This window comes from Triturus cristatus, chromosome 9 (assembly GCF_964204655.1).
Source record: "Triturus cristatus chromosome 9, aTriCri1.1, whole genome shotgun sequence".
NCBI classification, from domain to species: Eukaryota; Metazoa; Chordata; class Amphibia; order Caudata; family Salamandridae; genus Triturus; species Triturus cristatus.
In genome coordinates, this window is record NC_140592.1 from 153,862,849 (window position 1) to 153,889,608 (window position 26,760).

The 26,760-nt window shown below is 45.8% G+C and overlaps 2 protein-coding genes across 3 annotated transcripts in view; one reads left to right on the forward strand and one right to left on the reverse strand.

The window, feature by feature from the left end:
* The window catches only part of LOC146797563 (parapinopsin-like), a 130,234-nt gene extending 112,627 nt beyond the window's left edge, over positions 1 to 17,607 (reverse strand). The window contains exon 1 of the mRNA XM_085624636.1: positions 17,280 to 17,607. Within this exon, the coding sequence (XP_085480762.1) occupies positions 17,280 to 17,607 (328 nt within the window). The remainder of the gene's footprint in view (positions 1 to 17,279) is intronic.
* LOC146797564 (uncharacterized) overlaps positions 8,188 to 26,760 on the forward strand; it is a 28,210-nt gene continuing 9,637 nt past the window's right edge. For both annotated transcript variants that reach the window (XM_085624634.1, XM_085624635.1), the window contains exon 1: positions 8,188 to 8,349. The gene's annotated coding sequence lies outside the window, so the exon portion shown is untranslated. The remainder of the gene's footprint in view (positions 8,350 to 26,760) is intronic.

Genomic DNA, 26,760 nt, shown 5'->3' on the forward strand with positions numbered 1-26,760 from the left:
GTAATTTTGTAGTATTTACTGTACTGAAAGTACGTGGAGTTGGATTGTGCGTTATGGAGAGTAATTATTGTTGTATGGTATTTTGTGTTGTGGAGTGTTATCTAGTGGAGTATAATTATGTGGTGTGTTGTTGAATTTACTGATGTGATGTGGCATTATGTGGGGTGGAGAGTAAATATGTGGTGTGTTATGTAATTGTGTTGTTGATTTGTATTATGTGGTTTCTTGTTGAACTATGTGGTGTGGAATGGAAATGGGTTGAGTTGATTTAAGTGGTGTGGAACTGTGTGGCGTTGAGTGAAATTATGCTGATTGGAATTCAAAGCAAGCACAAGGAGATGATCGATGGAGCGCTGAAACTTTTCAGACACTCACCCCCAGTCACAGATCTGGGCTTAATCCATCATCGGTCTTTAGTTCACTTCGCCACCCCAGTTCAGACCCAGCCATATGCAAATCAGTCTTAACCCTGTGCCTCATGGGAACAGTCCAGCCCAAACTGCCAAGCCAGGTCTTCACTGCACAGAAAACATGCATCCTGGGACCGGTTTCGGGGTAACACACCTCCCATCAGTCTGGCTAGCTTGAAAACATTGACAAAGTGTCCAAGGGACCAAAGTCTGGGCATACCCTGTCAACTCAGGTAACACCCCATATCAGCCAGGCTAGCTTAAAGCCAGTGGTAAACTGGAAAGGCATAGGGAGCAAAAAAAACCTATGGATTTAGGCCCAGGTCTCTGTACTGGGGTGAATGTTTGACATTGATCAGCATTCTGTCCATCAATTGTTATTTTTGCATTTGTCACCCCGCGTGGCACAGGTATGCCCAGACGTGGGTCCCATGCTCTCCATGCCACTGGAGTCAAGCTAGCCTGGCTGAAGAGGGGTGATGCCCAGAAACCGGTCCCAGGATGCTTGTTTCCAGTCCAGGGAGGACCTGGCCTGGCAGGTTGGGCTGGACTGTTCCCATGACTGGGTCTAAACTGGAATGGCATGGGGAGCAAAACAACTTTGGATTTAGGCCCAGATCTGAATGTTTGACATTGATCAGCATTCTGTCCATCAATTGTTCTTTTTGCATTTTTTACATCAGATCCTAAGCATGGTAGTGGCCACTCAAGTGTTCTGCATGTCAGCCAGCATTTAATCCCTCCTAATGCACCCAACAGGGTTTATTGTTTCATATAATACCAACACAATTCTAAACATGTGGAAAAGGCTGCCATAAGGCTGTGTTCGAATATGGCTCATCATGTAGAGTTATACAGCTGCATAGCTTTAGAACCTCTCATCACTGTTATTCAACAGGTACTCATTTTACCGACTTTCGAACGATGAAAGCCAAGCCAGTCCTGCTTAGATCAAACATGTGACATCCATGTTTTTTTAAATGTCGTTTATCACACAAGGATATGGACAAGCATGGGTTATGTACAGTGCTTGATTTCTAAAAAATAAATACATTAATATGTGCTGAAACCTTTCAACACAGCTTCTCTGGTTAACCACTGAGGGCGAATCCCACTACATTGTGTGTTAGATGAACAGCACCACTCCTGTCTTGAAATGGTTCATTTGGGGAAAACCAGGGAAGTACGGAGGTCAGTGTCAGTGCACTAAGATGGTGACAAGAAATAAGTATTCTGCCCTTTCCTGCAGGCTATATCCATTCAAGATGCTGGACTCATCTAGGCACATGCTCCTCCCACAGCAGACAATCCATGCTGCACAACAGTGACCAGGAGATGGACCCATCGGTGCAGCTGACTAACAGCTTCATCACAGCCAGAACCCATCACAGATTCCCCATTTGGAGCTGGGGTGTCAGCTCCTGCTACCTTTATTTACTCCAGAAATTTCCTTCAAGTATCCTGAATACCTGCAGCTTTAAGAAGAGATCCCAAATACCCACAGCATGCTGTGTTCAGTAGGAGTGAGCGGACCTCAGGCAGAATAGCCACTGAAGCCCATTGTGAAAAGGTGGGCCCCCTGTCCCCGAGGTGCTCATCGAGGATGTACACTGCAGGACGACCTGGTGCTCGGACCGGTGATGTGGATGGAAGCAACGGACAGAGGTGCATCTCAAGATCAGCAGAGCTCCACCAAGTGGCATGCAGCTCTCATCAGAAATTAAGGAAGGAGCTAGAGAAAAGGGCTGGTCTGCTCTCACACAGTGGTTCTTCTGGTTGGGAGCATGGCAGTAGACTCCAAGACAGACAAGCAACAGAGAGGATCAGAGGCCACCGCATATCTCTTCAATTTGATACACTGGCTGAACGCTGCAGGATCCTCAACCAAATTCAGAAGCAGTGTTGTTAAATTGCTCATTTAAATATGAGAAATATCAGAGTGAGCTTCTGCACTGCAGTGAGAGGAACTGTAGCTCAGCCCAAACACAATCAGTGAGAGTGTCTGCAAAATAAGTTCACGTCTTCGAAAATGAGTTCAAGTGCTGAGCACCAGCAAACACAGGCTCAAATAAAGCACAGGCTATATCTTTTCAGAAATAACATAATACAGGCTTTGTGTAACAATTAATGTCAATCCAGACATCCATTCATTCTCCCACTCATCAGTACATCCAAGCCACCCATACTCCCACTGACCCAGCCAGCCACCAACCTACCCATGCAATCCATTTGCGTATTCCACTCAGTTCAGTTCAGTTCAAAACCAAGTTTATTTAGACTCCATAGTCCTTGCAAGATCTTTTGCAGAATTAACATTGCATCCAGCATTGAAGCACTAGAGGTTCCGGTTACTTCCAGATTAAAAAGAGATTGTCCCGAGAGATCTTATGCTTTGTCCTGGGACGATTCTACGCCCTCCTTCTCAACCGGGTTACCACTAAGTCCCTCGTCATACAGTCCCTCGTCCACCAATTCCCGCTCGTCATCCTCATCTTCGGAATCTTGAGTTCTCGGGGAGGAAGAAGAAAGTCTTGGTGATGAGGACAGTCTTGGTTCCAGAAATAAACCAGATAAACTGAGGGTTTGGTTGGAGTAGACTAGCTACGGGGATGCCAGCGTTGCCATAGTCATTGGGGCTACCTGAGTCTCTCCCAAAGATGGTTCTGTGACTATCAGTCCTTTCCCTTTAAAGTGTTTCCCTACAAAATCTTTGATTGAACTGATTGATTTTGTCACCGAGGATACTCCTTTTAACCCCCTCTGCCTGCCTTGCTACAGGGTTGAGTCCGATGGGTGAGTTTCACTCTGTGATGATTTTCTACGTCCAGAGGTGATGTCTTGGATGCCTTTCACGTTCGGGATTGTGCCCATACCCTCTTCTCCCAAATCACTATCTGCAAGTTTTTTAGGGCCTTTTGGCCTTTCCGGATTTTTGGTTTGCCCTTTTGGGTCCCTTAACCTTAATAGGGAACCACTCCCTTCTTTAGGAGCTCCAAACCAACTTATAACGACTTATAACAGTCCCCTTTTCTTAAGTAACTTTTTCAGCCCCTCTTGCCCTGTACTTAGCTCTAATCCACCGGTGGTACACGTGCAACTTTGCAACAGCCTGCTCCTCTTCCGTTAGCTACCCAGCGTTGTTCAAAAAAAATTATGCTGATTGGAATTCAAAGCAAGCACAAGGAGATGATGGATGGAGCGCTGAAACTTTTCAGACACTCACCCCCAGTCACAGATCTGGGCTTAATCCATCATCGGTCTTTAGTTCACTTCGCCACCCCAGTTCAGACCCAGCCATATGCAAATCAGTCTTAACCCTGTGCCTCATGGGAACAGTCCAGCCCAAACTGCCAAGCCAGGTCTTCACTGCACAGAAAACATGCATCCTGGGGCCGGTTTCGGAGTAACACACCTCCCATCAGTCTGGCTAGTTTGAAAACATTGACAAAGTGTCCAAGGGACCAAAGTCTGGGCATACCCTGTCAACTCAGGTAACACCCCATATCAGCCAGGCTAGCTTAAAGCCAGTGGTAAACTGGAAAGGCATAGGGAGCAAAAAAAAACTATGGATTTAGGCCCAGGTCTCTGTACTGGGGTGAATGTTTGACATTGATCAGCATTCTGTCCATCAATTGTTATTTTTGCATTTGTCACCCCGCGTGGCACAGGTATGCCCAGACGTGGGTCCCATGCTCTCCATGCCACTGGAGTCAAGCTAGCCTGGCTGAAGAGGGGTGATGCCCAGAAACCGGTCCCAGGATGCTTGTTTCCAGTCCAGGGAGGACCTGGCCTGGCAGTTTGGGCTGGACTGTTCCCATGACTGGGTCTAAACTGGAATGGCATGGGGAGCAAAAAAACTATGGATTTAGGCCCAGATCTGAATGTTTGACATTGATCAGCATTCTGTCCATCAATTGTTCTTTTTGAATTTTTTACATCAGATCCAAAGCATGGTAGTGGCCACTCAAGTGTTCTGCATGTCAGCCAGCATTTAATCCCTCCTAATGCACCCAACAGGGTTTATTGTTTCATATAATACCAACACAATTCTAAACATGTGGAAAAGGCTGCCATAAGGCTGTGTTCGAATATGGCTCATCATGTAGAGTTATACAGCTGCATAGCTTTAGAACCTCTCATCACTGTTATTCAACAGGTACTAATTTTACCGACTTTCGAACGATGAAAGCCAAGCCAGTCCTGCTTAGATCAAACATGTGACATCCATGTTTTTTTAAATGTCGTTTATCACACAAGGATATGGACAAGCATGGGTTATGTACAGTGCTTGATTTCTAAAAAATAAATACATTAATATGTGCTGAAACCTTTCAACACAGCTTCTCTGGTTAACCACTGAGGGCGAATCCCACTACATTGTGTGTTAGATGAACAGCACCACTCCTGTCTTGAAATGGTTCATTTGGGGAAAACCAGGGAAGTACGGAGGTCAGTGTCAGTGCACTAAGATGGTGACAAGAAATAAGTATTCTGCCCTTTCCTGCAGGCTATATCCATTCAAGATGCTGGACTCATCTAGGCACATGCTCCTCCCACAGCAGACAATCCATGCTGCACAACAGTGACCAAGAGATGGACCCATCGGTGCAGCTGACTAACAGCTTCATCACAGCCAGAACCCATCACAGATTCCCCATTTGGAGCTGGGGTGTCAGCTCCTGCTACCTTTATTTACTCCAGAAATTTCCTTCAAGTATCCTGAATACCTGCAGCTTTAAGAAGAGATCCCAAATACCCACAGCACGCTGTGTTCAGTAGGAGTGAGCGGACCTCAGGCAGAATAGCCACTGAAGCCCATTGTGGAAAGGTGGGCACCCTGTCCCCGAGGTGCTCATCGAGGATGTACACTGCAGGACGACCTGGTGCTCGGACCGGTGATGTGGATGGAAGCAACGGACAGAGGTGCATCTCAAGATCAGCAGAGCTCCACCAAGTGGCATGCAGCTCTCATCAGAAATTAAGGAAGGAGCTAGAGAAAAGGGCTGGTCTGCTCTCACACAGTGGTTCTTCTGGTTGGGAGCATGGCAGTAGACTCCAAGACAGACAAGCAACAGAGAGGATCAGAGGCCACCGCATATCTCTTCAATTTGATACACTGGCTTAACGCTGCAGGATCCTCAACCAAATTCAGAAGCAGTGTTGTTAAATTTCTCATTTAAATATGAGAAATATCAGAGTGAGCTTCTGCACTGCAGTGAGAGGAACTGTAGCTCAGCCCAAACACAATCAGTGAGAGTCTCTACAAAATAAGTTCACGTCTTCGAAAATGAGTTTCAGTGCTGAGCACCAGCAAACACAGGCTCAAATTAAGCACAGGCTATATCTTTTCAGAAATAACATAATACAGGCTTTGTGTAACAATTAATGTCAATCCAGCCATCCATTAATTCTCCCACTCATCAGTACATCCAAGCCATCCATACTCCCACTGACCCAGCCAGCCACCAACCTACCCATGCAATCCATTTGCGTATTCCACTCAGTTCAGTTCAGTTCAAAACCAAGTTTATTTAGACTCCATAGTCCTTGCAAGATCTTTTGCAGAATTAACATTGCATCCAGCATTGAAGCACTAGAGGTTCCGGTTACTTCCAGATTAAAAAGAGATTGTCCCGAGAGATCTTATGCTTTGTCCTGGGACGATTCTACGCCCTCCTTCTCAACCGGGTTACCACTAAGTCCCTCGTCATACAGTCCCTCGTCCACCAATTCCCGCTCGTCATCCTCATCTTCGGAATCTTGAGTTCTCGGGGAGGAAGAAGAAAGTCTTGGTGATGAGGACAGTCTTGGTTCCAGAAATAAACCAGATAAACTGAGGGTTTGGTTGGAGTAGACTAGCTACGGGGATGCCAGGGTTGCCATAGTCATTGGGGCTACCTGAGTCTCTCCCAAAGATGGTTCTGTGACTATCAGTCCTTTCCCTTTAAAGTGTTTCCCTACAAAATCTTTGATTGAACTGATTGATTTTGTCACCGAGGATACTCCTTTTAACCCCCTCTGCCTGCCTTGCTACAGGGTTGAGTCCGATGGGTGAGTTTCACTCTGAGTTTCGCTCTGTGATGATTTTCTACGTCCAGAGGTGATGTCTTGGATGCCTTTCACGTTCGGGATTGTGCCCATACCCTCTTCTCCCAAATCACTATATGCAAGTTTTTTTAGGGTCTTTTGGCCTATCCGGATTTTTGGTTTGCCCTTTTGGGTCCCTTAACCTTAATAGGGAACCACTCCCTTCTTTAGGAGCTCCAAACCAACTTATAACGACTTATAACAGTCCCCTTTTCTTAAGTAACTTTTTCAGTGCCTATGGACCAGGCTGCTGTGCCCCTCTTGCCCTGTACTTACCTCTAATCCACCGGTGGTACACGTGCAACTCTGCTACAGCCTGCTCCTCTTCAGTTAGCTACCAAGCGTTGTTCATCACCATATCCAGATCTACACACCAACCCCCATTTTCCCGGGGCATATGGACGCCTAGCGCATATATTTCCTAATGCGCCTTTTCCCGTTGTTTTAAGTGCCAGCTTCGCCGCAATTTACTCCCTCGTCTCAGGCCCCCATCCGCGGCCGCTGCAGAGCCCGCTGAGGCACCTGGTCACGTGGAGGCGTGGTGGGGGTTTCCGATCCGCGATGCGTTCGTCCGTCCGTACTTAGTGCAGGGAGCAGAGTGCAGAGACACGTAACCGGGGATCAGAGCGAGCTTCAGAGGACAATTCCACTCAATGCAGGAGACGTGAACAATTAGGACCACCGTGAATAGTTGGATGAAAGCTGAACGACCATGTTCTGAGCTATTCTGCACTTGAGTGCTTGATGTTTAGTACCACTTTGCAGTACAGGTGCTGCATTAAATATGTCGCATATTGTCCGCTTCTGCTCCACGGTGCACCCTTTTTGGCTGTGCATGGCAAAGAATGGCACAGTGTGTCTGAGTAGGAAACTTTTTTTACTGTCCCCAGATTTGGTAAGAACTTGCACCTGTAATAGGGACAGTGCAGCATTTAAATATAGACTGGCATAAAACTGCCTGTCTGCCTTTTTATGTTTTTAGAAAATACTGGTATATGGATTCCCCCTTATGTGAGGGATCACAATGTTTCGGTTTGCAAAAACCACTACTTCTCACAGGTGAAAAATAATATTTTTCCCAATGCTTGTTTTAAGTTGAATAAATACAAAGAAAACAGTGGAAATATGGGCCTGGGGAGCAGTGGTGGCTGGTATTAAGGGGCGTAGGGGGAGTTGCCCTCCCAGCTTCGGAGTGGAGAAAAGGGAGAAAATAATTAACACCACGTGGAGCAGCTTGCCAGCTTTAAATCATGGCATGCTCACTGCTTTGTGCTCCACTTTACCACTTCTACCCTAAGAAAGTAAAATTTTAATATCGTTTTTAGAGGTTGGACCCTCGGACGAGAGTCCCCTCCTGCGCATGTGCTGAACTGGGCGAGGATAATTCCTCGCCCTCGAGGCACAAGCGAGGAGAGTGACATCATCCTGAGGGTAGTGGCTGCACCAAGCAGCAGTGAATGGGCTTCAAATGGGGCGCTTCTGACGTGGCCCTGGGCGCGGTCAGCAGAGCCTCATACACATTAAGGGGAAGGGGTGGGGCTGTCCGACAGCAACACAGTATAGTGGGTGGGAACGATTAGCACTGCTTTCGTCTTTGCACTGTTAGGTGGCTTTTTCATTGGATAATGGAAGCTGCTGGGAGGTGGTTACTGAGTTTAGTTCAGCTCTTCCTGGATTTGTCACGTTTTGGCTGACGCAACAAACGGACACCATCAAGCTGCTCCCGTCGATCTAAATCGACCCACTGGGCTACAGGCACCAGTTGCAGCAGTTTTAAAAATAAAGGCCGCGCCTGCAGCCACGGTAAACGAGATCACAGCACAAGGGAAAGGAATGTAAAGAAACGCTGCCGGTAAGATTGATAAAGTGAAACGTTTTGTTTTAAGGGTCTCACTCTCTTCCAGTCGACACTGAGTCGACAAGAGAGGCGGATGGGTACTGCGAGGGGAAAGCCTTTTCATGTTAGGGTTGGAATGATTTCTCCACATCACCCCTTCTCACACCGCATATATAATTTCAGTCGCTCACATACTTAAAAGGAGGCGCAAACCAGCCACCACCACAGCCCAGTGTGCCAAAACGGCTACAGTATAGTTTGCTGCTGAAATATGTGAGCCATGACATATTCGTTAAGCATAGGAGCGGCCTTCGCCCTTAGTCGCCTTGATTTTATGTAATTGTGTTTCGTTTCTCAGAAATTTAAGCAGGGCTTCCCAGGCAATAATCCAAATTAAAAGCAGGGAGCCCCCGCTGCACTCTACATGGTGACACTCAGATCTCGGTGCTCGCAGCCCTTTTCAAGACCCCGCTTGTTACTTCAGGGAGACATGTTTGTAAAAACAAAAACAGGAAAAGCAGAGATGCATCTGTTACCGAGCGGTATTGGATTTGGGGGGTTTAGAGGATGCTGGTCAATATAGAAGTAATCTTTTAAAAGCTAATGCAGCCTCGAAACAAAGCAAAGCCTTTCCTTATTTCACTTTCAAGCCTTAATCCCCTCTAGGACATTTAAACCCCACGTCTTCCTATCCTCTTTAAATTGTCTAAAACTGTTAAATACTTTGCCAGCTCCCTGCACCAATTAGAAGCTGTGCTTTGCAGCCCGCGCCTTTTTCGATTGAACTCTGTGCCACAACTATTTGTTTTAATTTAGTGGCTACAGCCGGAGCCGGGCTCGTTTTAGCATTAACTGTTTATTCCACACACTGCCCACATAACTGATGCTACCACGTGCACTGTAATGATAAATAATACTCTTTGCAGGCAGTCAGATGTGCTGTTGACAGATGCCAAGGTGTGTGGTGTGTCTGTATGAAATTATGAAAAAAAACACGTACAGACAAAGTTTGAATCCTTGATACGTGAGCATGAGCATTCTGCTGGTATGGCTGACTCCCACTTTCATTCTCCCCACGTTGACAATCTCATTATCATTGTCGGGTCAGATTACAGTATCTATTATGCAAACGTCTAGGCATAGTGCACTTTGTATCACGTGCTGCTCTGTACATTGTTAATTTCTACCAACCGCACCCCCTGTCTGCCGTAGGCATTTGTGGGGTTTGTCATCCTCTTGCACCCTTTTCCACAAGGCGCATTCACATAGGTACAGTTTGTTTTGTCATTTTTAGGTCTCGCAAGGCAGCGCGCATGCGCTGTCTCTCCGAGACTTCAAGTAATCTGTATCGGGGTGAAACTCCGCCTCTTGCCGGGGAATTTCTCCTGCCACTTGCCATTCGTAAAATCTGCCATTGCTTTACTTAGCGGTCTTATTATTTGCTGTAGATCCGATGTGTCACTTCCGTTATTTACGGAAGCAGCACCGCCCAACTACAGTTTTCGTCCGCTGGCATGGTTGATGTGTTGCTGAGGAGAACTCTTTTATACTATTGTTGCAGCCCAGCATGCTAATTGTTATGCGCGGTTTTGGTGTGAAGCCGCTGGGTCCCTCTGCTGCACTGACCTGATCCAAGCGTGCCATGACTCCGGCCTGAGCCGCTGATTTTCAGCTTTCAGTGATTTAGCTCCAGGCGCTGGGATGCTCGGGGCGAATTTGCATACTGCCAGACAGAGCTGCGTTCGGCGGGGCTAAAGCTACAGTAAATGGCAGCTGGAGGTTTATGCATACACATAGCAGTAGGCTCAATGTTACCCATTGAGAGCTGTCTTTAAAGCTTAGCAATTATTACGTGTTCAGGCGACAGTGTATTTACATGGTGGGGAAATGTACGTAACTGCTCCCTCGCGATGCTGGGCTATGGCTCGGTATTCATTTAAAAATCAACGTTTTGTTGGAGAAACCGTGACCAGCACCTTCTGGGTTGGGCATCATTAAAAGTAGCAACTTTTGCTGTGCCCTCTCCCATGCGCTTCCCAGCGATGTTTTCGGCGCATTTTCTGCTCCAGTCCCCCCAGCACATTGCGCGCAAACACACACTGTAAGCAGCACTGCCGTCGCTGATTGTTGTGCTCCTTGTAATAAAAGTCATGATATTTCCAAGTTCTAATTCAAAAGTAAGCCTGAAATATTATTTGCTTCTCCTTATTAGTTACTTAGATCTCATAATTTAACTCCAGGAATGCAAATGGCACTGATGGGAAAGGTCACACTAAAGATAGGTAAAGCAGAATAAACCATTTAACCCCTGACCTCCATCTTACATTTTTCTGTTTTCTCATGTTCATGGCTGCATAACTCAAGACTCTGTTTTTTGTTGGCTTTAGGACTGTGCACACTTTACCAATGCGAACCACTACTTAAGGCTTATGCTCTTTCCTACAAACATGGTAACATTGCCTTACACCGAATTAGCAAATGTAATTACTTGTAAGTCCTTAGAAAACTGGTACTACTTTTACCCATGCCCTGCAGCACTCATTGTACCACCCACAAAAGTAGCTATCACCGAGGCCTGCTGCTGCAGCCTTTATTGCAGTTTTAAACTGCCATTTCAACCTGACAAACTAAACCTTTTGCCAGCCCTAAACCTATCCTTTTTAATGCATATTAGTCACCCTAATGCATGCTCTATAGTCACATAAGGCAGGTTGCATAGCATTTAACAAGCATTTTCAATGCAATAGGTTTTTATTTGTGTTTTCAAAACCTTCAAGTGGTGCGTAAACACACACTTTGTACTTGTAGTCGTTGCTTATGAGAAGCAAAGTTGTCCTTTTTGACTGTTAGCCTTGCTTCTCGAAAGCAAGGACTATAAGTACAAAGTGCGTGTTTACGCACCGCTTGCAACTTTTCAAAACATATTAAAAAAGCATTATCATTTACAATGCCAAAAGGTCAAACTCTCGAAAATGCGAGACCTATTGCATTGCAAATGCTTGTTTACTTTAGCTCAGAAACGGACCCCAGAGCACTGAAACACATTAAACCCTCTGCTCAAATGCTCTTAGAGAAAGCGAGAAGTAGTCCTTAAACAGATGGTACAATGGGACAAATAGAAGGGCACAAGTAATGGGGCGCTGTTCTGTGCTGATGAAAAGTAGGGACAAAGAGGAAGGATTGACCACTAGCAAGCAAGGATTTTTAAATCACACTGAAACAAAAAAAAGAAAAGCTGTAAACCAACAAAGAGAAGTATATACTAAAGTATATGCAAGAGGTCTCTGAAAATGAAGAATGCACAGACTATGGAGACGGGTGGTCATGAAGAGACTGTAATCACAAAAGATATCCCCTAAATGGCTCCCAGATCTTCCGGAGCTGAATACATCGCTCATCATTATCTATAATCATGCACTCAAAGTGACCCATTTTTTTTTATTAATACAATTTTTTATTATTTGCAAATTCCTTCATAACTTCAGCCTCTCCTCATTTGGTACATGCAATTCACAGTAACACATTGCTCTTCTTAGTTCACATACAATATTATTATGCGATATATCCATAAGAGTGTACGTTATTATCCGAGTTCCTGTGCCCTGTCTCTCACTGACTGCTGCACTCAAAGTGACCCATGTTGATAAATTCCGCCACCAAATCATAAGATTGGGGGACTATGTCAACAACCAGTGTCGGACAGAATTAGGTGAGCTAAGGCAATAGAAAAGACGTAGATACCACTTAAGTGGCTGGATATAAAGGCTGTGTGGCCTAATATCATTAATTTAGAATCCCACCTCAAGGTGATTGGAAGTCTGTCCCTTTCGTAATCTTCATTTCCAACGTGCATTGTTCCTTTTGAAGAGTCAAGGGAAGGTTTTAAAAAATAACAAGCATACAGGTACCTATGACCTGGTGGATGATATTTACTTAGTTTTGCATGAAAAGTTGACAGCTTTTTGGCAGCTGAAGGGACCACTGACACACTGACTTCCGGTATGTTTGGTGTGGCTGCTACAAGCTCTACACTAACATGTATGGCTCTGCTACAAGGTCTTTGAGGGGTCTGAAGTGACTTTCAAAGGTACTAGTGGAAGAGGAAAGGATGAAATTAACATGGCTCACCACAATCAACACTCCATAAACCCAGGCACCAGCATTTTGGAGGATGTTTCATGATAAGCAACAGGCACCTGGGTCCCTGAGCAAACACCTATCTCTAGTAAACCCAACAGTCTGTTGGAGATAGTGGTGCTTATGTGAGGCAGCAATGATGTGAGAAAGAAGGGAGCCATGGAGCAAAAGGACAGAGAGCTGAGGGTTCAGGACGTGGAAGGCAGGGGAGTGGACCGCTAATGAAGGCACAAGGAAAGCCAGATGGCTGGATCTACTGGACTTGTTCATTGGCAAAAGCTGCAGGCTCGAATACCACAACACCGGTGCTTTCAGTGATCCACCTCCTCAACAAGATATGTAGAAAAGAGGGTTATTAGTAGGTGTCAGTATTCGTCCTCAGCTAGAAATAATACCGCAATCACTAATAGATCTATTGAAGTCTCATTAATTTAATCCTTGTTCATCCCTTGGTAGCTTAGCAAAAGAGCAGACAGGCTTCACTTAGGACACAGGTATGTGTAAATCATTTAATACCACCAAAACAGTAAAAATCCAACACCAATTTATAAAAAATAGAGAATAATTTTATCTTTAAAACTAAACCAAAACAACAAAATTCCAATGTAGGGAACCAGCATATCAATTTTAAATGATTAAATGAAAAATTGTTCCTTCTAGCGCCAAAAAGCTTAAAGTGCCACCCGCAGCTATGTAGTCATTATAGACTAGGACAAAGTCAACGTTTTAGGCTGAACGCAATGGAGCACGGGTCGGATAGGGTGAGGGCTAGGTTCTGGGTAAAAGTTTACCGTCGTACTTAAAGATTTTCTTGGACCTTTTCTCTCTTCAACTGGCTTGTTGGCAGGTCTTCAGGCTTCTCAGATCCAATCTGACGACGGCAGCCTGCTCCTGCACGATGCCTCGTTGAGCTTCTGAAAGTCTTTGTCCTCAATGTCGACGGCAAGGAGGTCCAGAGCTTTCAGCTGGAAAAACCAGCATGATCCCATCGATTCACTAGATGACGTGTGCGACTTGACTCTCGACGTCGAGCTAGTCTCCTCCTGGAGCTTCTCTGCAAAACTTTGCAGAAAGTTTCCAAGATTTCAAATCTTTAAGTTTCTTGGTTCCTTTGGGGAAAATAAGGGTCCACTAGCTCAGGGCAAGGCATCAGAGACTCTGATTGTCTCTTAGGGGCTAGGACTCAATTTCCCACAATGCACCTGCACAGCCTAGGGAACATCCAGTTACAACGGTCAGTTGGGGTCATCCTCTCGTTGGGCTTGCAGGTGACTTCTTCCAGCTCTGTTGTACCTTTTGCTGATCAGGGAGTCCACTCCTTTTTTCCTTTGAGACAGGTATGGCCCTTTCTTTGTGGAGCTTTGAGAGTTCAGCAGTACAGTCCTTTTGAGTGCAAGCCTTTTGTGGTGCAGTCCAAGGGTACAGCAGGCCAGTTCTTCTTCTTTTGTTCCAGGCAGGTAGTATTCTGAGGAGCTCCTGCAATTCACCCATATTTATCCTCCATTCTGGGCTGGGAAGGGTGGGGGGCACCCCAACAAATAGAGGTAAATTTATCATACCATTTCCTGCAAAGTATGACATATGTTTGACCCAGAATGCACTATTTTGCCAAAAATCATAACTGATAAAATCTCTCCTCGGTATGTGTTTGTCTTTGTAACCCAACCCAAAGGTGTGACTTCTATCTGACTACACTCCTTTTCCTGCCCCACTCCTACTCTAATTAGGGGGACTATCCATCTAGCTGGGGATCAGGGTACGGGGAGCTGGCCTAGGTGCTGTGACATCTGCCCTCCTGCCTTTAAAGTCCAGCTTATCACTACAGATTCCTTCCACTCCCCGGCTTTTCCAGGAAGCAATTCTCCTCCAACTAAATGGCTTGGCTCAGGCTGTCGAAGGCTGACCAAACAGAAGAGGCTGCTACAGGGCTGCTTTAGGGAAGTTCAGGATAGTAAGTTCTAAAATGACCTTCCTTCAATACTAATAATAAATTCAAGCTTTGCAAGTCGTTGGATTTAATGCTTTGAATGATATTGCTAGCAAGCTCCCAAATAAAGATAGACCTTATTAAGTTTAATAAAGCCTTGCCATGTTACCCTATAGGGCTGGCAGCACTACAACAGGGAAAAATTACTTTGGCTGTTTTCCCTACCATTTTATACTACCTACATATTTTATACAGTCCCTACTTTTTATAACAATGCACCCTACCCATGGGACACCTAGGGCAGACCTTAGGGGTGACTTATAAGTTGTAAAATTTCAGTTTTGGGCTTTGGACATACTTTTAATTCCAAAGTTGAATTTGGCCATAGTTTTTTTTTAAACCAGTCTGCAAGGCAGGCCTGGCTTTAAAATGACGATAATGCACTTAAGTGTTCACTGTTGTGGTGATTAAGTCCACTGGGGTCTCAAAACCTACATGCCCTACCATATACTAGGGACTTACAGATAGGGTGCTCTAGCCAATTAGAATTGTACCAATTACCATATACCTTTAGACGACAGAGCACTGGCCCTAAACCTGGTTAGCAGAGCCCAGGGCACTTTCAGGGTCAGTAGCCACCAGCATCAGTCAAAAAATCTGGGAGATCAGGGCAAAAAAACATGGCTTTCCTACAAGATGTCTCCCAGGGTATCCTATCCATACTCACCGTCTATCACACTAATGCTTGGTCAGCGTCTGGCCTTCAGTCAGCATTGTTTTTTGTCCAAGAGTGCCCCTATCTACACCGAAAAAGGTAGAAAGTCCCATTGGTGGGTCATTAGTTGCAGGCACTCAACTTTAGTGTTTAAAGGCAATTCAGGAGTCACAGACAAGTTATAACAATACAAGTGCCTGTGCAGGCACACAAAGAACTGCCTCTTGTCTCTTTTCTATCTTCAACTATACTTAGTTACTCCTGTCTGCTTCAGGCTCCAAATGTCCCAGAGTAAGACTGCAAGAGGCACATTATGCACAAAGGATCCTAAAATGTCTCTGCTTATACCTCAATCTCAAATCCTATACACAATGAAAGCTGATCACAGCTAGGTTCAAAAAGATTGCCGATTCAAAGGTTTACCTAATGCCTGCCACTTGCCAGCCACAGCAAGTTCTCTTACAAGGAGCCCGTTTGTTCCCATAGCTATTGCTTTCTTTAATTAGAATGGCAGTGGCAGAGACACTATATCCTCCAGAAGCAGTAGAGGGGAATGAGATGGCAAAGGCGACAGATAAAACAATCAAATCCTTTCCAAGCCCAAAGGAAAAACACTCATTTGACGTTTAGCATAGTCCCCGTATGAAGTGAAGACTGTGGATTCAGACCAATAGAAGATGCATTACAGACATGTTCACATCCATCATCAAAAAAAAGCAAACAGCATATGAAAGCCTACTGCATGAGATCAGACGAGAGATACAGCAACGAAAAGCTCTGAGGAAAGAGTATATTGGTGGTAGTAGTTCCCTGTTTGCAAAGGAAATGTGGAAGCCCATAGTATCCAAACACTGAGAAGCAAATGTGTTAGGATGCATCAGATGTCCTCAGCAAAAAAGACCCTGTAGATGGAGAATGGACATAAGAATCCTACAACTTCACATCCCAGCAAAATAATGAGAAATTCCTTCCTGTCCAGTCCCTAAAAATGCTGTGGTTTTGGCAATTTTTTTTTAATTCCTTAACATGTACAACAGATTTAGGAAATGCATTGGAAATCCGAATACCAACAATAGTCCCACTTTGTAAGCAGGGCAAACATGCCAAATGCCCGGTGACTACCACTGCACCTGGAAATGTCCATGTTTCTACGAGGAGCCCAAAATTAGCATTGCAGCAAATTTGGCCACATAGTAGATTTTCTGTAGGAGTACGGTCTGTAATAAAGATCTCAATAGGAATCTGTCAGTTGCTCTCAAAGGTAAAGGATTTTGTCACCAAATTGAAACTTGCGTGCACATAAAGGTTGAAGTATCTGGCTCCATGCAGGGGCGTAGTTTGGGGGGGGGGGTGTTTGGGGTGTTACACCCCCCTGATAAATTAACTTTCTGGTAAATAGTTGGGTACGGGTGCTTTCAGTCGGGTATGGTGAGGTGTCTGTCGGATTTCACCAGGAATTTCTACATGCACACAGACAAAAACACACATACACTCTCCCTTTCTCAGTTTTGAAGGTCTTCAATTAGGTTTGTAAGTTTACAAAATACTGTTTTCCTTCACTTAGTAGCCCTACCAATCTGCATTCTTCTTCCCCTCTATTGCACCTTAAGTTCCTCTCATGCACCCTACCCTCGTATAATGTATTTGAACCTCATATGTCAGTGTGACTGTTGGGAAATATGAAGGTCACCCCCCCCCCCCCCCAATCTTACTGACCAAACTACGCCCATTCCCCATGGTCAGATATTGTGAATTGAAGGAACCTTTGGCTTAGTTCTTCGTTCGTGATTTAAAAACAGTACATAAAATTGCAAATTTATGATTTTGTGATATATTTTAAATTATTCAATGCATACTTAAGGAAACAAATTACGTAGCTAACTATGGTTAAAAGTAGCAAAAACGGATCTATATATTGTATCATTCAATTTATGTTAGCTGTTGTTTCTCAGTTGCATGTTATAATCTTAGATCTAGCCTGCTTTAACCACACGCCCATAAGAAAGAACAATACATTGGTCAATTGTAAATTGGTAACTACAACATGTATGATCAGATTTAAAAAGTTTTCAATGTTAAGAGTTTGCAGACAAAAATTCATTCTAATATCTCAGAGTTAATGGGAGACTGTCAGTAGTAATGTAGACATTCAGTAACTTTACTTACCGAAGAATGCCACAGCAAACCCCTCAATCACACAACCGGCCCTGCCCAAGTTAAAATAACCAACTGCATTGGTTTCAATAGTCAAGCCTCCTCCAAGGACAGCCACGCCCAGATCGGCCACAGCGAGATTTACCAGGGAATAGTTGATAGGCTGCCGGAGCTGTTTGTATTTGCAAGTCACTGCAATGACCGCTGTATTCAAGATTATGGATCCTGTTACAAATATTGCCATTATGACTGCCAGTATGGTGTAACCAATTCTAGGCATTAGAACCTTTGCGACATGCACCTCCCCAGAGATGTTCATCAGAATTCCCTTGTCATCCATGATGGTGTCCAGGTTACTGGAAAGTGCGGAAGTCAATCGATTTGACGTTTCAGCTTGACTGGCCGGAATCAGCTTCTTCAGGCTTCGTCGCCAGAGCCTATGCATCAGTTATCAGTCTCTTACTCGGCAGCTCCCTCTGATATAACATTGCAATTGACACAAAAAACGGATAGATTACTGGACACGTGAAGTTAATCCAGAGATCCGGATTTCTTTCAAAATAATGCTTGCCACCCATGCCACTCTTCTAATTAATCTGCTGTAGCACTTTAACGATTAGAAGAATATGACTAAATCAGGCAGACTCGCCTTTGTACAGGGCATTCAACCATCAACTAAAAACGGCATGTTAGAAAAGATGCTTACAGGCACATAATCTAAACGTACATGTGCCTATAATATTTAAATTTAGTGTTAACTAATCTGTAAATGTGCTTCTTGCGATTTGTTGGAGCAGGGTGCCCTTGAGCAGATTGTTTGCACTGCATTCGATGAAATAACTCTTGATTGAAGGAATCTTGTCTAAGTGACCATGAGACATGAGTAGTCACAATATATAACAGTTTAAATGGACAGATGTTGTCTAAAATGTGAGGATACAGTGTATAAACGCAATAAAGAACACAGATGAAAGTCATACACTGCATCAGTGTTTTTGCATTTAACTAATTTCTGGCCAGTAAAACAAGGATTTTGAAAAGTTTGTATGTGCATTTAAATCCATATTTTCAGAAGATTCACTTCACAGCTTGAAAAAAAACCCATAAATTAATGCCTTAATACAGAAAAAACGACATTTTGATAAACGCAATGTAAAACTTATGTTCACTCGTGGCCCTCGCTCGAATCAGTCCACTAATGAATAGAACATTCTAGCACACAAGTTTGGTTCACAGAACCCCTTCTCAAATAACCAGAAAAAATCTGCCATTGTTCATTTGGGACAATGTAAAAATCCATCGCTATAACTCGTCTTCGAGAATGAGCATGTAACTCCAAACGAGTAAACAAGAAGTCAGAGAGCAGAAAATTTGAGAATATTTTAGCGGCCCTTGCCCCAAAATAGTTCGCTCACCGTCCGACCACTGACATAAAAGGTACGTGCCTTTAACTATAAACGTCTCCTGGTTGAATATCAGCCTGGCCCTCACAAATGGAGTCGAGTAAACCCTTTAAAACATTTTGCCAGCAAGAGGTGTTACAGCCTTTTGCAGAGTTAGAAAATTGGAAGAGCCCAGATAATCTGCAAACTAGGTTGGCTGATATGCCTCAAAACATAGACAGCATTCTTGAAGTCTACTTGATTCGCAATGAGCCATTGCCTGGGAGAAGTGAGGGTCTCTGCTTTTGGGGTACCTTTCCCACTGCATAGGTGATATGATATTGCTAGCCTGACTCTTGAGTTGAAAGTCAAGAACCTTTTTGTTCGCTCTTAAGAAACGTTATTCTAGGAACTCTAAGCTACGGGCAAACAACAACCATGGCAAACACAAGGAGATGATGGACGGAGCGCTGAAACTTTTCAGACACTCACCCCCAGTCACAGATCTGGGTTGAATCCATCATCGTTCTTTAGCTCACTTCGCCACCCCAGTTCAGAAACAGCTATATGAAAATCAGTCTTGACCCTGTGCCTCATGGGAATAGTCGAGCCCGAACTGCAAAACCATGTCTTCCCTGGACCGAAAACAAGCATCCAGGGACCGGTTTTGGGCTAACAGCCCTCATCAGCCAGGCTAACTTTAATCCAGTTGCAAAGTGAGCAAGGGACCTACATCTGGGCATAATTACCTTGCCAACTTGGGCGAACAAAGCAAACACAAGGAAATGATGGACAGAGTGCTGAAACTTTTTTTCAGACACTCACCCCCAGTCACAGATCTGGGTTGAATCCATCATCGTTCTTTAGCTCACTTCGCCACCCCATTTCAGACACAGCTATATGCAAATCAGTCTTGACCCTGTGCCTCATGGGAACAGTCCAGCCCGAACTGCAAAAGCCATGGTCATTACTTGTTCCAACCACCCTATGCTCGAGGGCCACACCAGTTGTAGACTTTGTCGTGTTAGCCACAAAGTTGTTTTTTTTGGCTGAGTGTAAGCTGACCAGATAATACATCACTTACGCAGTAAGAGACACTGATATTGTTCTGGCGACTCATGGAATTTAAAAAACAAGAAATGTAATGAAAAGTCTTATTGAGGTCTGTACCATAAAATTTGCCCCCGAGAAACGACTAAGTAGAAATTTGAATGTAGTAACCTACTAGGAGCATCTACCAAACAGATTCAAGGAAGCCTCACTATATTTATACATCCTCAATCGCCAGCATACTCTTAGATAAACCTTACTCCAGCAAACAAGTAACTTAAAAGGTAACTTCACCAAGATGTCCAACCTAGACCACTGATGGGTAAAATCCTTTATTTGTCTCTGTCTCAGATGCTGGTCCCAAAAATACTTCACCTCAAAAACGGGGCAACCGGGTACTAATCGTGGCAGGGACGCTCATCATCCCGTGATTCTGGGCACCCACGGACCCTTCGCCTGCCACTCCTGCAAGTTCTCCTGCATCCGGACCCGTACCGCACCCGCCAAGCCAAGCACCAGCAGCAACCACCTGAAGTGCATCCTGCTCAACACCCGCTCCGTCCACAGGCACACCGTGGAACTCTGGAACCTGCTCGACACCACATCCCCAGACGTCGCCTTCCTCACGGAAACATAAATTAACGCCTCATCAGCGCCCGACATCGCCATCGCCATCCCGGACGGATACAAGATCACCCGGAGGGACCGCGTTAACCAGACAGGAGGAGGCATCGCTATCATCCAAAAGAACACCATCCGCATCACGACCAACTCCGACGACACCCTCACAGCCGCCGAACATCTTCACTTCCAGATACACACTAACCCCAAGACCACACTCAGAGGCACCCTCATCTACAGACCCCTAGGACCCCGCACACAATTCAGCGAAGACATCGCAGACTTCATCAGCCCACACGCCCTCCCCTCCGCTGACTACATCCTCCTAGGGGACCTCAACTTCCACCCGGAGAACAACAGCGACAACAACACCACCACCCTGCTGGACAACCTCGCCAACCTCGGACTCAAGCAACTAGTGAACACCCCCACCCACTACGCCGAACACACGCTTGACCCAGTCTTCTCCTCCAGCAAGCACATCTCCTTCAGCCACTCCACCGGACTCCACTGGACAGACCACAGCTGCGTCCACTTCAGCTTCAGAAGAACCACGACTCACCACCACCAACAGGTTCTCCGCAGGAGCTGGAACAAGATCACCACCAACCAGCTCTCCACATCACTGAGCCAGAACCCTCCTGCCAGCTCAACGGACCCCAACCAAGCAGCCAACAACCTCACACAGTGGATCACCGACTGCGCTGACGACCTCGCACCCCTGAAGAACCATCCCAACAGGCCCAACAGCAAGAAAGCCTCCTGGTTTAACAACGACCTCAAGAACTCCAAGAAGAACTGCCGTACCCTCGAGAAAGCCTGTCAAAAAAACCCGACTACAGACAACATGACCGCCCTCAAGCACGCCTCCCGCAAACACCACCAGCTGATCCAAACCACCAAAAGGACAGCATTCAAGGAACGACTAGACAACAACGCACACAACAACAAGGAACTCTTCAGCATCGTTAAAGAGCTCTCCAACCCCAGCGCCGGAAACAACGACATCACTCCCTCACAAGACCTCTGCGACTCACTCGCCTCGTTCTTTCACCGCAAGATCCCCGACATACACAACAGCTTCGGCGCACAGACCACGCACCCAACCACCGAACCAACACCCCCCACCACCACCCTTCGCACCTGGACCCCGGTCAGCACCGAAGACACCATCCACACGATGAACACCATCCACTCCGGATCACCAACCGACCCATGCCCCCACCACGTCTTCAACAAGGCCAACTCCGTCATCGCACCCCAACTCCGGGACATCATCAACTGCTCCTTCAACACCGCCACCTTCCCGGAGAGCTGGAAGCATGCCGAACTCAGCGCCCTCCTGAAGAAACCATCAGCAGACCCCACCGACCTCAAGAACTACCGCCCCATCTCGCTCCTCCCATTTCCTGCCAAAGTCATCGAGAAGACCGTCAACAAACAGCTTGCCGCCTTCCTCGAGACAAATGGATCCCTCGACCACTTGCAGTCCGGCTTCCGAGCCAACCACAGCACCGAGACCGCCCTCATCGCAGCCACTGACGACATCCGAGCCCTACTCGATAACGGGGAAACAGCGGCCCTCATCCTCCTGGAGCTCTCCGCAGCGTTCGATACTGTCTGCCACCGCACCCTAGTACAGCGCCTCAGCAACATCGGAATCCAAGAGAAAGCTCTAGAGTGGATCATCTCGTTCCTCGCCGGAAGAACCCAGAGAGTCTGCCTCCCCCCTTCAGATCCAAGGCCACCGAAGTCATCTGCGGCGTACCACAAGGATCTTCACTCAGCCCCACCCTCTTCAACGTCTACATGAGCCCCCTCGCAGCCATCGCACGCCAACACAACCTCAACATCATCTCCTACGCCGACGACACCCAGCTGATCCTCTCCCTCACCAACGACCCAGCCACCGCCAGAACCAACCTACACGAAGGGATGAAAGACGTAGCCGAGTGGATGATGAACAGCCGCCTGAAACTGAACTCAGACAAGACGGAAGTCCTCATCCTTGGACCATCGCCTTCTGCCTGGGACGACTCCTGGTGGCCCCCTGCCCTGGGCAGCGCACCCAAACCAACGGACCACGCACGCAACCTGGGCTTCATCCTGGACTCCTCCCTCTCGATGACCAGACAAGTCAACGCCGTCTCATCATCATGTTTCAACATCCTACGCATGCTCCGAAAGATCTTCAGATGGATCCCCACCGAAACCAGGAAGACGGTCACCCAGGCACTCGTGACCAGCCGACTGGACTACGGTAACACCCTCTACACCAGAACCACAGCCAAACTACAGAAAAGACTCCCAACGCATCCAGAACGCCTCCACACGACTCATCCTGGACATCCCCCGACACAGCCAAATCTCCGGACACCTGAGAGACCTGCACTGGCTCCCCGTCAGCAAGAGAATCACGTTCTGACTCCTCACCCACGCACACGAGGCCCTCCACGACCTGGGCCCCAGGTACCTCAACAACCGCCTGACCTTCTACACTCCCACCCGCCAGCTACGATCGTCCAGCCACGCCCTTGCCGCCGTTCCACGCATTCGAAGAGCCACCATGGGAGGAAGATCCTTCTCCTACCTGGCAGCCAAGACTTGGAACTCCCTCCCCATCCACCTCCGTCTGACCCAAGACCACCTCTCCTTCAGGAAGCAACTCAAGACCTGGCTGTTGGAGCAGTAGCAGACCCCCCCTACCCCTAGGGCCTTGAGACCCTCCGGGTGAGTAGTGCGCTTTACACATTTCTTGATTGATTGATTGATTGGGCAAATCACTCAATGTGCCTGTGCCTACCAGAATGAATGTGACTGTGTAACGTAATTGGTGCCCATGTAAAGAGCTCTGATACCTTCGGGTAGAGTTCACGCTATATAAAACTCCAAACAAAAAAAAACTCTTTGTGACACTGAGGCACCCTTAATCAGTGGGTACAGTCTATTTGATCAAATAAGTCATCTAGGTAGTCTTTGTGCTCGTCTGCTTTTATTATCAGACCTTCAAGTACTCGCACAGGTCAAAATGAAAACAAGAATTATACAAATATACATCAGTAGACATGTTTCATATGGTTCAGACTTTTTTAAGGCTGCAACACTAAGGTTCAAGTATTATTCATAATTGTGTATACGTTTCAATTTATTATAAATATTTCCGTAACAACAAGCAGCCCTTAGTGTCTCAAAAGAATCATAATTTTCCCTAACATGGAGAGGGAGTGATCCAGTGTTTATGGCTGTCTTCATTACCCCCTCTTTTTCTTTTTTTCTTTTCTATCTCTTCTTCTGTTTCAGATCTCTGATCTCATTTTCTGCAATTTTTTCAATGACTTTTCAGTTTTCTGGTTTCTACACCTTATTTTTACACAGTTCTTTAAAGTGGTTCAAAACCGTTTCCTTCACTATGCTCTGTACCAACGTCTTCTTTGATTTGATCTGAAATTTCAATTTTTCCAGCACCACATGTGTCCATTCTGGAGCTGTGTATTTTTTGTTTGGAACTCTTACTCTTTTCGTTTTACGAACTGATTCTTCTTCAGACTCACTTTGTTCAGTCTGATCTAGAACTTCAATTATCGTGTCAGGTGATCATTGTTTCAGAGTGTATTTAAGTCTTTTCACTCCTTCTGGCCACACATCACCCTTTCTTGCTTTCTTTACTTGAACTGTTTCTTCAGCATCAGTGTCAAGTTCGCAAGTTCTTTTATTCAGTCCTTTTCTCTGTTTCACTTGCTCTTGATTTTCACTCAACACTTCTCCATTGTCACCCTCAACAGCAGTCTTATGAGACCCAGTTGCTGGTGCCCACTTTATTCGACTTTTCCCATGTTCAAGCACCTGTTCAACACTTTCAGAATCTGTAACTTCAGACTCTGCAGCTTCACGTTCTTTAGCTTCTGGCTCTTCTCGTCTCTCCGTTAGGAGTGAACCTGCACACCAATCGTGAAGTTTTCCAAATATATTTTTTGCAAAATTAAATAGTTTTACACTACTGTGAGCGTGCTGTCATGTATTAGGGTTTCAGCCCTGACCCTATCTGTAAGAATATAAAGAAGAGGGATGGAGTGTTCCACACCTGCATGACGCACAGCTGTGCATTTGTTATTATTTTTTATTGTAGTGCTTATTGCGTCGAACTTTCTTCAGAATCACATTTGAATCGAATTCTCATCCCCTGAAGAAGGGTTAATAAACCCGAAATGCATTGGGATTGAACATGAAAAATCGCTGCATTTTTGTTTATGTAAACTCGTTACTTATGTTTTAAGTGATGATCACAGTTTCATTTCAATCTGACTAAAATGAATGTTTTTTCATGATTATGCTTTACGTCACAAATCAGAGAACTTGATTATTATGTTCATTTGAAATTTGTGCAATTAAACTGTATATGTTATCCAGAAAACTCTAAGAGTTATTCAGCTGTGCGTCATGCAGGTGTGGAACACTCCATCCCTCTCCTTTATCTTCTTGTCTCTCCACCAGTTGCTGCTCTTCTTCTTGTCTTTCAAGTGGACTTGGGACTCTTCTTGTATGAATTGCGTGTATCCAATTCAGCAAGCTACCACACTTTAATGCCATTGTCATCACCAGTATTACCTGGTAAAGGCCTGTAGCGGTTCTGAAGTAATGACAGGGACTCTAGGGCGGGTCAAAGCGGGTTTTATTTCGAAAGGTACACGTCTTCTCCTTGCAACCAGTATATACCGGCAAAGGAATGATATAGTCTATATGTCCTTTTGGTGTTTCTCCCGCTCTCTAGGTCTTCTTCTCTTTCTCCCCGGTTCTCTCCCTCTCTTCTCTGCTCGTCCCAGAAGCGAGCCGGTGACGACGCCAAACTTGTGGGCTCAAAAAGAAAAGGAAGACGGAAACAGTGTGTCAGTGGTACAGCCTCACTGTATTAGTGTTGGGGAATGGGGTGAAGGAGCACCAACCAAAACCAGTGAGTCACTGCCGGACATAAAGGGGGTGACGGTGTTGGGTTTGGGGACGTGTTTTGACGAGTGCACAAGAGGGCTGGCGTCTCTACCCCTCAGGCTTCTCACGCCTCCCTGCCCAGCCCGCAAATCGCGCTCGTACCTGGCTTAGCAACGCTCCTCCAGGAACGTGGCTGGGCGAAGCGTGTCCTCGGTGGCCTCCTGGCTTTCCCGCTGTTTCTCGACTCTCCTCCGCTTCTCCTTGGCGTGGTGCGCCCTCCGTGCTCCTCCGGTCTTCCCCTCGGGTCGATACTCCCTCCGTATTCCTCCGGTCCTTCGCTTGGCTCGATGTTTCCTCCGCAGTCCCCCGTACTCCGCTCTCCACCTCTCCTCGATCCTCTCCGCCGGTGATGATACACGCCTTCTTCCGGGTCTCGTCATCTCTTGTTGGCCCAAGGTGTGTGACGTCCGTCCAGGGGGTGGAGTCCTCGATGACTGGGTCCCAGTTAAATAGACACGGGCTTCTTTCGGTGGTAGCTACGGGGCTCGGGTCACTCCATTCATCCTGTCTTGGAAAAAGAAGAGGTGTGATGACATCCGAGGCTTCCCACCAGTCTTTGTTTGACCCCTTCTTTCCCTGAGAACTCCCGCCCCGTGACAAGGCCATGCCATCTAGGTTCCAAACACGACTTTCTCGCATGCTTCTTCACCAGGATCCACTCACCTCGACTTAAATCATGTGCTTGTTCCTGCTGTGTTGTGCTTGCAATTACTCCAGCCTGATGAGACGCAGAATGCACCACATCAGCTAATCCTTTGCAATAGTCAAGCACTAGGGGCCATATGTATGAACACATTTCCCCATAGACACAGAATGGGTAAAACCCTTTGATACATCTGGCCCTAGATCATCAGTAATATTCATCAGTTGATTTGCTGGTACAATCGCTGTCTCATTGCTCTCCCCATTATAACTGTATGAGGGGATAATCCAGTCTTTTTATCGGGAATGCTTCTCAAACTCATTAACACCAAGGGTAAAGCATCTGGCCATTTCAGTGTTGTGAATGCACAGACTTTTGACAATCTGAACTTAATAGTGCCGTTAATTTGCTGGACCATACCTGAGGCTTCTGGTCGATAGGCACAATGCAGCTTTTGCTCAATTTGTAATGCTGCGCAATTCATCCAAATTATTTCATTATTAAAATGAGTACCTCTATCTGTTTCTAAAGAGACTGGAAATCTAAATCTAGGAATTATTTCTCTCAAAAGCAATTTAGCAACTGTTAGACTATCACTTCTTCATGTTGGATAAGCCTCTGCCCAACGAGAAAAGAGACAAACAACAACCAACACATATTTCACTCCATTACAAGGAGGAAGCTCGATAAAATCAGACTGAAACCTAGTAAAAGGTCCGGCCGCTTTCCCAATTCTGCCCCAACTAACAACAGTTTTTCTGCCTGGATTCTGCTGCTGGCACACTACGCACCTTTGGCATAGACTCTCTGCAAT